Below are 13952 nucleotides of genomic sequence, written 5' to 3'. Positions count from 1 at the left end.
ATTTTATTAAAATAAATATTTTTTTCAACAAATAAATTTAAATAAACTAGTCTATATAGCTGGTCCTTCATTCATTTATATCACAAGTTTTCTTTATTGTATGGCTCTCCACTAGCAAGCATTTTTCCTTTAATATTTAATATTTAAGATAAATTGATAACACGTGCCATATGCTGGACACGTGCTGCATGCTAAAAGCACGTGCTAGTCTCAGAGAAAACTCTAGATTATATAACTGGCCCTTCATTCATTTATATCACAAGTTTTCTTAGTTGTATGCTCTGGCTCATGCTAAAAGCACCATATACAATACATACACACAAAATAACCACTGAAGAATCACCAAACAACTAAGGAAGATGATAGGTCCAGTTGTTGTTACTAATGGGAACTTGAATCGAAACGATACCAGGGGAAAGACCATTACTTGCAAAGGTACATTACATTGCACCAAAATTCTATATTATTTATTCAGATCATACTATCGTACAGAATGCGCACAAATTCTCATTCTCATAGCTCAATATTATTATTATTATTATTATTATTATTATTATTATTATGAAGCTGCCGTGGCATATGGTCCTGGAGAGCCCTTTGTGGTGGAACGTGTTCTTGTTCATCCTCCTCAGAAAATGGAGGTTCGAATCAAGATCCTCTTCACCACAATCTGCCACACCGATCTCAGTTCTTGGCAAGGCAAGGTATACATATAATTATATAATATGTCTAATTAAATATCATTAACAAGTAAATTTGGTAGTCAAACATAAGTTATATCTAATATATATTGTTTATTGATGATTCTTATTTTCATTCTTTTATGGGGCACCAAATTAAGAACGAGGCTCAACGTGCTTATCCTCGAATTTTCGGCCATGAAGCTTGCGGGTAGGTCACAAAAATATCCATACAACTATGAAAAATTATAACATTAATGATTTGGATAAGAAGACACGTGCAATAAATTGAGAGCTTTTGAGTTTCTATAAAAGTCAATTATATAAATTGATTTTAGTTTATGCAAAAAAAAAACTCAATTTATTTTATCTTCTTATATTGTTTTTTCAACTTTTGGAGAAGTTTATCTTAACGATATTGTACATAAAAATATAAGTTCTATCACATGAAATTGAATTGAAGTGAGAACACCTTTGGATATTTGTGTGTGCTATGAATTTTTAGGATTGCGGAGAGTGTGGGAGAAGGTGTAAATGACATGAAAGAAGGGGACTTGGTGGTGCCAATTTTCAATGGGGAATGTGGGGATTGCAAATATTGCAAGTGCGAGAAGACCAACATGTGTGAGAGATTTGGGGTGGATCCTATGAAGAAGGTGATGGCTAGTGATGGTGCCACAAGGTTTTCTACAACAGATGGAAAACCCATCTTCCATTTCTTGAACACTTCAACTTTCACAGAGTACACGGTGGTGGATTCAGCATGCGTTGTCAAGATTGACGTTGATGGCCATGGTGACCTCAATCCCTACATTAAAAAACTTACCTTAGTTGTGGCGTATCAACGGGTAAGAAACTTGGTCAAACTCAATTATTTAAAATATTACAAGCTTCAAATTTTATTATACATATAAAATATAACCGGATCATGGATCTAACTATTGTGACAATGGTGAACGACGTGATCAAATGAGCATGAGTTGTTTAGATCGAGTTTAGAGCAAATGGATAATGCGTGTCATGTGTAGGTGTTGGGGCTGCTTGGAATATCGCTGATGAGCATTTTGGTTCAACTGTAGCTGTCTTTGGTTTAGGTACCGTGGGTCTTTCTGTACCTATTGTAGTGTTATTAATTAATGCCTATTTTTGGTGGCTTGAACTTAGGTGGTGAAGTTAGATGATTTAATCACTCACGATCGAGTTTCAAATCGAGGAGATAAACAAGGCCTTTGATCATTTTACCGTCGGAAAGTCACTGAGATGTCTTCTACACTTCTAAAAAATTGTGTTTCAAAGTGTTTCTTTTTACTTCAATAGTGTTTTAGACGTGATGTAAGTAGACATAATTTAAATTCAAGATAAGCACTATATATTTCATACTTCAATAGCGTTGTGCATGTTGTAAATGACTTTGTTATTTCTCCTATTACAATGCATTAGGTAACTGTTGTTCGTATTTTTAAATATCTTTGAGGTACTCTGATGTTGATTGGACTAGTAACACCATTGACCATAAGTCTACTACAGGTTTTTGAATTATTCTAGTAGACTCTAACAAGAAACAAAATATTATTTCTTTATCTTCTATAGAAGTTGAATAGCGTGTCGTGACTAGCTTTTATCACTGTAGAGGTAATTTAGTTGCGTTGACTAGTCTTTTGACATGAGTGTTTCTCTCTCTGGATTCACTCCTATGTATTGTGACAACAAGAGTGTGATCCAAATTGTCTATAACTTGATCTTTCATGAGGGCACAAAACATGGCACGATAACTTTGTCTTTTGTTTTTTCAGTTATGCTGACTTGTTCACAAAATCATATTTTATTAAACATTTTCATTTTTTTACTGACAAACTCTCGATGCTTTATGCTAATGCATCATGAGTTTGAGAGATCTTAGATGATATTAGATATATTAATTGATGGTAGTTTAATCATTATGTTATTTATATATATTACTCGCTACTAAAAAAAAGGCTTTCTACATCATCCTATTAACATCGGTTATTACTAAAATCGATGTTAACGAAAGCGCAGTGATATTTTTGTAATTAAATGGAGTTACTTAACATCGGTTTTATCAAAACCGATATTAACTACTTCATGTTAACATCGGTTATTTAAAAAATCGATGTTAACATGATGTTAAGATGAATATGGTAACATCGGTTTCGGCAAAACCGATGTTAACTTCATAGAGTTTACATTGGTTTTGAGAAAGCCGATGTTAAGGAGTTGATTTTAACATCGGTTTGTTAAAAAATTGATGTAATCTATTTGATGTTAACATCAACTTTTATATTCAGTTAACATCGGTTATCCATAAAAAAACCGATGTTGTTATGTTTATAAGTTAAAACTTGAGATTTCACAAGCCCCGCGCGCTCGAAAACCTTTCCCTCCCTCTTCTCTTTGTCATCCTCCTGTCTAAAATCGCTCTTCTCTTTCTCCTCCCGCCTGAAATCTGCCGGAAACTGCTCCCTCAACACCCACATTGTCCTCGCTCGAACCCACAGAACCCCCTACACTGTTCTTGGAAGTCTGGCTCGAAGAAAACCCAACATACACTGTTGCTACTAGGGTGCTGAAACACTCGTGGGTGTTCAAAGCTCAAAGCTTTCTCCGCGAGGTACGTAGGTCAACTTCGTGTATGCTAAGTTTCCGTGGGTGTTCATGTTTTATTGATGATAATAATAATAATAATAATAATAATAATAATACGTCTTCAATTGCAGTATTGCTGATTGAGGTATGAGGAAAGCTTAAAGTTTCGTGCCATTTTGTTAGATCTCACTGCCATTATCACTGTTTGGGTTCGAGGTAAGCTTGGTCTCTTTTTCATTTATAGTTTACTTAGGAAACATGTTGAAGTTTGTCTCTGTTAAATCTATAGACTGCTTGGAGTACCAGTAGAGATAACTAGTGATAAGGATCCTGTTATTGTGAGTAATTTAGCTCACTATCTCATTATTTTGCATTAAGCAGGTTCATAACATGTTACTGACACTTCTTGCAATTATTTTGGAGTTTAGGGCACTTGTTTGGTATGTCACAAATTTTCCAAATGCCTTCCATATAAATTTGTTTGATATATAACTTATACTGTGGTGTCTGCACGCATTAAGTTACCATAGCATAAATATGATGTGGCATAAGCAGAGTAAGCTTATTTTAGGGAAATTTGTAACATAGATTCAATTATATGTAGGACTAGGGTCAGATATAGTCATAAACAAATTGTCTTTTGGTTCAATTGATCATTATCATCAAGGCTAATAGTATGTAAAAGAATTAAGTTCACTTTGAAGTTTACAGTTTGATGGAAGATAAAGTAGCATTTTATTGCCGTGGTGGGCTAATCAATAGCCACTTAACTAACTACTAGGTCCACTGTTAGGAGAAGTTGGCAATGCAGTTGAAAATTTTAGTGTGTATGATACATCCTTTTGTGTGTGTGGCTTTCTATATATGAATGAATATATACACTTTCATAAAGGCTATGTAGATGCTTCTCTATCTCAAAGGCACACTGTTATGGTCCTTTGTTCATAAATGTTCTTTTTTGATAAAGCTTGATTTATTAACCCCACCCTTCATGCCATATGCTTTTGAATGACACCGGTTCTATCACTTTTTTTTCCCACAATAGTCCATGACTTTTCCAAAGTGCTTGAGTGATTGAGAATGAGTTTTCTTTCCTCATCTTCTATTTTGTTTTGTTTTTCGTGTACGACTTCCTACTTCTAGACACATGCACCGTGTTCCAGTAGTTTTCAACCTTGGCAGTTCTACTATTGTTGTTTGTTGTTGCTCACGACACCCTAAACCTCCTTAACTTCCTCTGTGCTCTGCAACTGTTTTACCCTCCTTTGCTGCCTTCTTAGTTTAACTCCTAGCCAATGAATGAAACCAGTGTCATTCTATATTTTTCTCAGCTTTCAATAAGCCATGTTCTTCACTCATAAAAAGAAATCGAATAATAATGCATAAAGCCCAGTTGAAGCTGAGCCAATAAAAAGATAGCTTTTAGTTCAATTAATGTTGTTCTTTTCCTCACCCAACAACTACCTATGCTGTTGTTTGCAACCCTTTGCTCTTTTTTTTTTTATCGGCAAAGATAATATATTAGATAGATAAAATGCAGTACCTGAGGCACTGATATACATATATATTAGACCTTACTGCTGGTTCCACAGTCAGACAGTCCTAGTCTAAAGGAGAACCAAAGTAAGGAATAAATTAAATATACATATGTTGCCCTGCACACTATTGTAGCCTCTACTGATATAAAAACCTTGACTGATACATATGTCTGCTGGTTCCACATTCAGACAATCCTAGTTTGAACAATATTAAATACTTTATGCATGCGTTCTACGAATGAAACAGAATCTGATTTAAGTACTTTCCTTTCTTATCTCTACTAAAATATTTTTCTTTCCAAATGGGATACGGAATCACGTTCTTCTACTAATTAAAACATTCATTAGTGCTGCTCATATGAATATGATGTTGACATTCTTAATTGTGTCTGAGTAAGGATTCATCCTTTAATGGCATCCATGTTAATCTACACATATTTCCGACTGCCAAAGTTTTTTCTGCACATGCTCATGAACTTGGCCACGAATTCTGCAGAGAAGAGCATATTAGTCAATAATACTACACCCAAAACAGCAAGTCTTAGCAGGTTATTGAGGGAAATCATGTTGCATATTAGTCTTTTCTTTTATCCTAAGAATCAAAGATAGTACTAAGGGGTTTAGACACTGTTCAACCAATTGAGTTAGACCCCTTCGATATTGTGCATATTAGTCTATAATATTATTTTATTTCTGCTAGGCAAATCTATATGGCTAGCTTAAATGTGATTAGAAGGGTTACTATGCTTACCTTCTAACTTTAGTAAAGCTGTTATTCCTGGTGGGAGTCTTCTGTCCTGTTCATTATAGACTTTGGTTACTAATTTACCAAAAGAAATAAACATAAAATTGGGGTGAAGGGGTTATCTAGATTATGGAGGGAGAAACTCACATAATAAGCATGCCAGTAGTAGAGCTCCCTTCTTAAGCTGGCCTCAATTCTTTTTAGGAGATGCTCCACGAGTTTCTGCTTGTTTGAACATAATGTATAATATGCACTAGTATTTTGGTTAGTTGAATAAATTATTTATGGACTTTTATTCATTACCTAGAGAATCAATTTCGGGTGGACAAAATCCAACAGAAGCATTTGAAATTTCCCTCGTATTGAGAGTAAGCTGATAAAACAATAACAAAATTCAAATTAAAAACTTAATCCATAATCTGATCGACAATTTTAAAGTTACAAAATGATGCTACTTATATTGTTTCTGCCTTCAAATAAGCCAGTCTTATAAAGAATAGAAGTAAAGCAACTTAGTTGTATTCAAAACCCAAATAATAAGATGTTATTAGCTTCTCATTCTCCCTTATAGAACATAACATAGAAAGAGAAGTTTCTTGCCGTGAAAATGATGGATCAGCTAGGATCTCTGAAACAACTTCTATTACAATCTCCTCCCATCCAACCGGAATTGGTTGTTCTTCTGAAAAGGTATAGCTGCCCATCACAGTTCCCCATTTAGTCTCTATAGAGAATTTTCTAGAAATGTTAAAATAAATATGTTGTCAGTCAGAAGTTTACTTGTGTGCATTGCATGCTTAAAGAGCCATGATTGCTCTTCTGAGGTTCTGCTTAGATTTTGTAGCTATTTTTGCAACAAAATTGACGAATAGATCAATTTCCTCATTCTTTGCTATCTGAATAAGAACCTCAATAATCTGTATAGTTGAAGGTTGGTATCTGTTAATTAATTTTGCTTTTTTGAAAGTAAATAACTCCTTAGAAGTTATAAGATGCTTGATATTAGTCCAGGTTTTTGTAAAGAAAGTTTCTCTGAATAGAGACTATCTTATGCACCATTTTTTTAGGGATTATGAAAAAAGACAACAAGTAAATGGGTAAAGCTGTTAAAACAGAGTTAATGAGGGTTATTCTGCCACCTATAGAGAGACATCTTTGCTTCCATTTTGCAAGCTTGGCCTCAAACTTGCTGATGATAGGCTGCCAAAAACTCCAGCTTTTAGAACTCGTCCCTACTGGAATTCCAAGATAAGAAAAAGGCTTTCTTTCTCTCTTTGGCCAAGGGAAGGAAACTGAACACTATCTAGGGTTGGCCTATTAAAATTCTCCTCAGAAAATCTGTCTTTGAAATGATATAAAGCTGCATTTTTAACACTGCTAGGCTTATGGACCCACACACCATCTATGATCAGACCTTGAATAGCATTGTGCCTCCTTCTATGATTAATCAGTCTATGAAAATAGTTAGAATTGTTGTCCCCTTCTTTTAACCACTTCAGTCTGGCCTGATTCAAAAGCATAAGCTGCATTCCAGAGCTGATCCTGAAGGTATTTCTTGAGCTCCACTTCAGCTTGAGACAAAGTTCTATCATTAATACCTACCTCCAAAACGTTCAACTCCATCTTTAAATTTTGGATTTTTCTAGCATTAATAACACCATTGGATAAGCTCCACTGCCTTATGCAAACTTTAATGAACTTTAGCTTTTGCTTCAGGACATAACCTCCCTATCCACAAGGGTGATAATTGCCCCATTTGTGAGGCACCAAATTCTGGAAACCCTTATCCTTCAGCCACCAATCCATGATCTTGAAGGTTTTAGGCCCCCAATCAATTATTCTAGACCTCAAAAGGATAGGGCAATGATCACAGAAATCCCTTTCCAACACAAATTGGGTAGTATCTGGCCATTGAGACAGCCAATCATCAGATAAAAGAAATCTGTCCTATTTGCTCATGACACTACCATTAGGTCTACACCAAGTGAATTTTCTCCCAATAGACCTAACCTCCTCTAAAGCCATATCTGAAATCCAAGAATCAAAATCAGATATGATAGTGGAATTACCCACTGTCTGAGATGAGCTCATTCTTTCATGTTGGTGTCTTATAGAGTTGAAATCACCCTAGATACACCACAGGCCATCATGATTAGAAGTTTTCAGCTGTAGGAGCTCTTTCCACTGTTCTCTCTTCCCTTGTAAATCACAAGGAGCATAAACAATGTTTTCCTTTCCTATTATGCAAATCAAGTTCACTGTCTCCCTTGGTTCCATCAAGCTTCTTCCTTTGCTAATCCGAAGTCGACTTGCTTCCCACAGTGTCATGACCTCGTCTACAAGAAGTTGTCGTTGGTGTCAAAAAGTTCTCCATGGATGCCTACTAGGGCTTTTTTTGGGTTCACCATGGAAATCAAAATATCCTGAGTAAACTCCACCACACCAAGATCACATAAGTGTTTTTTTTTTCAGTTTAGTTTTTATATATTTTAATTTATTTTATTATGTTCTTAAAAAAATTATAGTGATGCCTGTAATTTTCTTTTTTTGGAAGCAGAAAATATATATATTATTAATAAACAGAACAGTACCAGAGGTACTGAAAAGATCAAATACAAGACACCTAAAGTGCCACCTTCCAAAAACAGAAACCCAACAAAACCCCACCACAAAAGGAGACAATACAAATTAACCAAAGGACTCCGAAAGATTGGTAGACCAATGGTTAAATAAAGTATTGAAACCTTTCTCTCTAGATTTTAACCAAGAGCAAGCAAGAAATAAAGCATCATCCATCACTTTGGAAGGGTCAAGAGGGGTGCCATGAAAAAGCAAAAGTTCCTATGCTGCCAAATGGTAATAGTTAAGGCGATCCACCACCCACACCATCTACTATGGTTTCTCCCTGCACCAAAGCCATCACAGAATTGGATAAAATGGCTAGCGGGGTCAGCTGAAAGAGCACCTATGACCTGAGACCATCTCATGGATTCCCACCACAAACCCATAGTCATTTTGCAGTTGAAGAAAAGATGACCAGCTTCCTCCTGTTGACTCCCACAAAGAGGACACATAGTATCCTGAATAGGCACATTTCTCCTAAGTAGATTGGCCCTAGTGGGGAGCCTATCCTTAATCAGCCTCCATGAGAAAACCCCAGCCCTTGGGGGTATTTTTAACTTCCAAAGAGTCTGGAAAATCCTCCTCTCAGGAATAGGTCTGTTGAAAGTCATCAATAGCCTATATGCTGACTTAGTGGAATAAAAACCACTAGGATCAGCTTTCCAAACCATGGTGTCTTGCATTTGGTGCTGAATAGTAATAACAGTAATGTCATCCATGAAAGCTACTACTAGATCATCCATGAAAGCTACTGTCTTTGACGTGTGTGGGGTGTGAGTGTATCATATGTCGCTTCAAATTGATCATTATTAGTTTGTGTAAGCGGTAGTGAAGGGACTTCACCTTTTTCTGGGGTTCGTGTAATTGTAAACTAAAAACTGGATGGTGCCACCTAAGTGTAAAATATGCATATGAATTGTGTCTATGATACTCCATAATACTTGTATCATACAATTAGTGATCTAAGATCCTTCTAATCTTTTGTTTCCCAAGAACTCTATAGCTAGAAGATACATTTGATTGGGTTTTACTGGTTAGCTGATCGAGGTACGAGGTTTGTTTGCTACGTCATCAGTCGCTTTGCTGGACTTGCTAGACGTAATCTTGCATATACTGAGGTACAACTTGATCGAGGTACGAGCTGATGAAGATACATTTCCTTCATATTTTTGTATGCTTTGCTGTGCTGATGATTTTGTTGGTGAGAATTGCAATTGTGATGTCATGCTATCTTGAAACATAAGCTGACAATTAAAAAGATATTGATTAGTATGAATAATAGGGAAGTTAGGCCTTAATTATCATGCTATTTTGATAAAGAGATGATAAAATCTCCGAACCTTGTTCATATATTCGTCCGAACTGTGAGTGTTCTAGTGAAAATGAAGAAATCCCCTACTAAAGGATATCGATAAGCAATTCACAAAGTAAACAAGGCTGATAGTGTATGTTGTTTCTTAAATATGTAGTGTATATTTTATATTTTGTAGTTGCTTTTTGAAGGATAATTCATTGTTCACCTATGTAGTGTGTATCTGGATTCAATTCATGGTTGCGTGTCTTCCAATTTACTTGCATCCAAATATATTAATATTATAGGAGTCGTACACTCGAGTGGGTGTTGACCTTGGTCAATACTTTGCTACATGAGTTGGTTATGCCTTTTTTGGACTCAAGTGTTGTATACAAATTGAACCTTAACTCTAGTTTAGAACAATTTCAATTTCAATAATGATGGAAAGGGGGAAAAGATATTTGAGTTTGGGGTTTTATGCACCACACCTTTCATCCTCTTTCTTTTACACAAGTTTGTTTTTAGTTTTTACTATTAGGAAGAAAAGGAAAAAGATAATAAAAGGTAAATCAACCAAATATTTAGTGGGATTATTCAAAAAAAATTATGAGATCGATTCTATCAAATAAATGATGAAATTTAATAGTATTTCAATGACAAGACAATCGAGATATATAAGTCTAAGTTAGAAAATTAAATTAAAATAAATAAATTATCAAATTAAAACTTAAAATCATTAACTTTTTTCTTGGCAATTAAACTATGAAGTTCTTGGATGAACTCTTCTCGCATTTTCTTGGCCAATTGTCAAGCTCCTCACTACTACTAACTCTTCTTGAAAGCATCTTCTCTTTGGTGTAAACCTCCAGCTCTTGCTCCAATTTTGATTCTTTGAGTTGTCTTTGAGCTATTTTTGTTTCCATCATTATTTCCTTCTCGCTGGCCTTGAGAGCTTCAATCCATGCCTCAGCTGCTGCTACTTTTTTATCAGCAATTTCTTCTACTGAGGCTGCATGATTTGTTAGATACTCATACTCAAATTTTGAGATAGTGATCATGGAACTATGCTGTGCTGTTAAAGCTCTTTCTCTGATGGTACTCTCAGTAAGAGTTTTTAGCTTCCCTAAGGCTACAACTTCAGATGCTTTGGCTACCACAAATAGTCAAAAGATCTGCTGCTTGGCAGCAAACACTGACAACAAGTGCTGGTAACATATCTTTGTCACCAAGGTTTGCTAAAGTATTACAACATGAACTTTCAGAATCCAACCACCTTGTGACGTGTTTGAAGAGTCCAGTTGTTCGAATCTGTTCCACTATGTTAGCCTGAAATTTGAAAGCTCTTAAACATTATGATTAATCATTTATTGGATTTTCTTCAATGAGATGAGGTCCCAAATTTTGCAAATAACACACATCAAAAGAAAAAATGTAGTGTCAAAACCTTGATTGGTGAAACATCAACCATTTCCATTTAATTAGGAGAGCATTGTTGAGGACCTTAATGTGTTTGATCCCCAAACCTCCCAAATCTCTAGAGGCAGACATCTGTCTCCAAGCTACCGAAGCTATCTTCTTCCCTTCAAAGCTACCACCCCAAAGAAATTGCCTTTGAATGGCAGTTAGCCTATTAATCAGTGCTGTAGGGGCCCTGAAAAAAGACAAATTGAACACAGGCAATGCTGTTAGGACAACATTGATTAGAGTAATTATGCCAACCATCGAACACAGGCAGTGTTGTAGGGGCCCTTCAACCACCTCATGGCTCTACCCATTGGGTGCGTGAGGGAAATGCAAATGATACTACTACTTGGGTCTTTGAATAATATTAGTGCAAGTGGGAACGTTGAAGAAGTGAAGCCTACCGAACAAAAACCCAGTCACAGACACAGCTTTTCAAGACACAAGAAAAACGCCTAGTGGAAATCTGCATTACATGACAAAAAACATGCATGTGGAGGAGGCATGGTGAGCAAAATCAAAACAACATTATAATAATGGAATATAAAAATTAAAAGGGTGGATCCACCCTTACTCACTTTACATATTTGCTCAATTTAGAGGAACTAGATCCAATAAATGGGAAATATTCTATCACCCCATGTACCCACTCCTTGATTACTAGTCCCCACTCATAGTTGGCTTCCTTAAATAAATCAGGCCAAAACGAGTATGGTTATTCATTAAGTGAAATCAAAATCCGTAGTACTAAAAATAGAAAGTTGGACAAGAGTTTAGCCATACTTTATATATGATGTTCCAGTCCTCAATGATGATCAAGGAAAAATTTAAGAGTTAGGATTATGCAAACTAAATGATGTGTGATTCCAAATAACTTTTTAGAATGGCATTACGACTTTCTTATATTTAAAATGGCATTAAATATTATGTCAAAGATTCAGTTTTACAATCATGCCTCCCTGCAACAAGTCAAAACTCATTCAAAATCAGCTAGTTTAATCCTTCATCCATCATCTGTCTTTCAATTTCCCCACAATTTTCTCTTGCCAATCCTCCTAAGAAGACAAGTTGACTCCAGCTTTGAAATTTCTGAGACCTCATCAGCTTCCAAGAATTGGATAAAATTAACAAATGGCCATCCATTAATCCACTTCATCTTATAACAATTAAAGGGTCTGACACTTTGCTAATACAACAAATTCAACAACCCATCTAATAGATTCCTTAAACAGAAAATAACTAAAAGAAGAAAAAAAGTTAAGCATGCATAATCCAGCAGTGCAACAAAGTTTTGAAAAAGAACTAGAAATTAGGTACCTAATTAGGAGAGAGAGAATTCACGAGGAGGAGTTGAACCCCGAGATGGAAAGGTGGTTGGCTTCTTAAAATTAACACTGAAAGGTGATAACTTTGAGGTGTTAATAGGAGTTGGAGATACTGAGGTTCCCAAAGGAATTGACCGCATTTCTTAGAGGGGTGGGTGTCTTCCTCTCTCTGCTCACTCAAAGAATCCTAAGATTCTCTCTGAGATTGAATCATAACATGAGAACTGTCAAGGGTGAGTGAGTGAGAACAACTACTTGGTTGGGTTAGCTAAGCTATGCTTACAAGACTTTCCAAACTTATGGGGCCACCTGACAGTGACAACCTCATTAGACTTGAGTTACATGTTTGTCTTCAATTTCCATCCTTGTCTTCAGATTTTTTTTCCTACACCTCATAGATAATTACATACTATGATTCAGTATAGTGATTTGATAACCTTAATATATATATATATATATATATATATATATATATATATATATATAAATTTATTAGACTTGAATAAGAAATACTAGTCTTAAAAAAATCAGAAGTCCCAATTTAAGTAACTAGGTTTATAGAATGTTTAGTAGTTACATTACTGAATTGTAATTTCTTTTTATAAAAAAAGTAGTGTGCAGTTTATTTATTTTTTAGTTATATAGCCGAGTCTAGCAAACATGGATTCTTCATCATGGGGAGTCTAATTAAAAAGTAACTAGTTGCACTTGGTTTATTTAGTTTAGGAGTGTTCTAAGGCTTTATGCTGATTATATAGCTAAAGCAGAAGCAGCAGCTACTATCCCAGTAGCAACTTTTATGCCCAAAGTATTGTTTTTCTTCTCCGAAGCAATATTTACTATAGCAATAAAATGAAAGTTAAATTAGAGAGTCTTAGTAAAAATCAATTTTATTAACCAAATTAGAGAGACTCAATAAAGATACTAAAACACTTTCAAGTAATAGAACTAGTATTATGACAACTTTTGAGTGCTAAAAGGCCATAATAATAAGCAAAAGTAGCAACTACCAAGGTTGAAAGCAAAACTTACTTATGTGAAGAGAACGCTAAAACTTGATAGAGGGAAGGAAATGGATGCAGGAGAGAATCAAATATATTATTTATAATGTCATTTAGCCTTTTTTTTATTTAATTTGCTAAACACTAAATTATGCTGCCATAATATTTTCAGATTCCATTAGGAGCGATTTTAGCCATTGTTGATCTTGTGGTCGTTGCTGTTTCGAAATTCAAAGTAGTCCTGCGGTCATTGCTGGAAAGTCAATTGTGCTGAAGCCTCGAACTCAGGTATTTATATGTTTGATTCGAAAACTAATTTGAAATTGTTGTTGTATGCATTACTGGTATATTTGTAACTTATGCTATGCCTCTCTGCATGACCTTTCTTTCATTAGATTGATATCCTTGAAGTATTTACTGTGATTTTAACTTTCACAAGTTGTTAATTGTTAGTGTTGAATGTTTTTGTATTTTTATCTACTTTTGGTAGCTTAGTTGGTAAGCTTGTTCAGCAGGGCAACAGTGAGTTGTGACTGCCACTGCCCTTCTCTCTCTCTTGTATTCTCTCTATATATGTTTTTTTATTGAACTGCAAAATTAATATATACATTAAGCAATAAATAGTACCAGAGGTATTACAGGATAGCACAGTAGAGAAGATCTCCTAAAGCAGAGAACAAAA

The 13952-nt window shown here is 35.2% G+C and overlaps 1 protein-coding gene and 1 long non-coding RNA gene across 2 annotated transcripts; one reads left to right on the top strand and one right to left on the bottom strand.

Annotated features, from left to right (window-relative positions):
- The first annotated feature begins 285 nt into the window (after positions 1-285).
- On the top strand, positions 286-2065 carry LOC114406139 (alcohol dehydrogenase-like 4). Its single transcript, XM_028368731.1, has 5 exons — positions 286-435; positions 568-704; positions 842-891; positions 1186-1528; positions 1709-2065. Exons 1-5 carry the CDS (start codon positions 360-362, stop codon positions 1757-1759), a joined length of 657 nt encoding a protein of 218 aa, XP_028224532.1. The 5' UTR covers positions 286-359; the 3' UTR covers positions 1760-2065.
- Positions 2066-5274: 3209 nt separating this feature from the next.
- On the bottom strand, positions 5275-5733 carry LOC114406141. The gene is made up of 3 exons (XR_003665384.1): positions 5715-5733; positions 5574-5619; positions 5275-5312 (listed from the first exon to the last, which is right to left on the bottom strand). It is a non-coding gene; the product is annotated as an uncharacterized LOC114406141 (long non-coding RNA).
- Positions 5734-13952: the final 8219 nt, after the last annotated feature.

This window comes from Glycine soja, chromosome 3 (assembly GCF_004193775.1).
Source record: "Glycine soja cultivar W05 chromosome 3, ASM419377v2, whole genome shotgun sequence".
NCBI classification, from domain to species: Eukaryota; Viridiplantae; Streptophyta; class Magnoliopsida; order Fabales; family Fabaceae; genus Glycine; species Glycine soja.
Note: the sequence above shows the minus strand (reverse complement) of the source record. Positions and strands in the feature narration are given on the sequence as shown.

Excerpts from the sequence above, each read along its gene's own strand:
- LOC114406139 (XM_028368731.1), top strand. The coding sequence starts at position 360 with ATGATAGGTCCAGTTGTTGTTACTAATGGGAACTTGAATCGAAACGAT. Across the intron at positions 705-841 it reads TCAGTTCTTGGCAAGGCAAG|AACGAGGCTCAACGTGCTTA; the intron begins GTATACATATAA and ends CACCAAATTAAG. Across the intron at positions 892-1,185 it reads TTCGGCCATGAAGCTTGCGG|GATTGCGGAGAGTGTGGGAG; the intron begins GTAGGTCACAAA and ends ATGAATTTTTAG.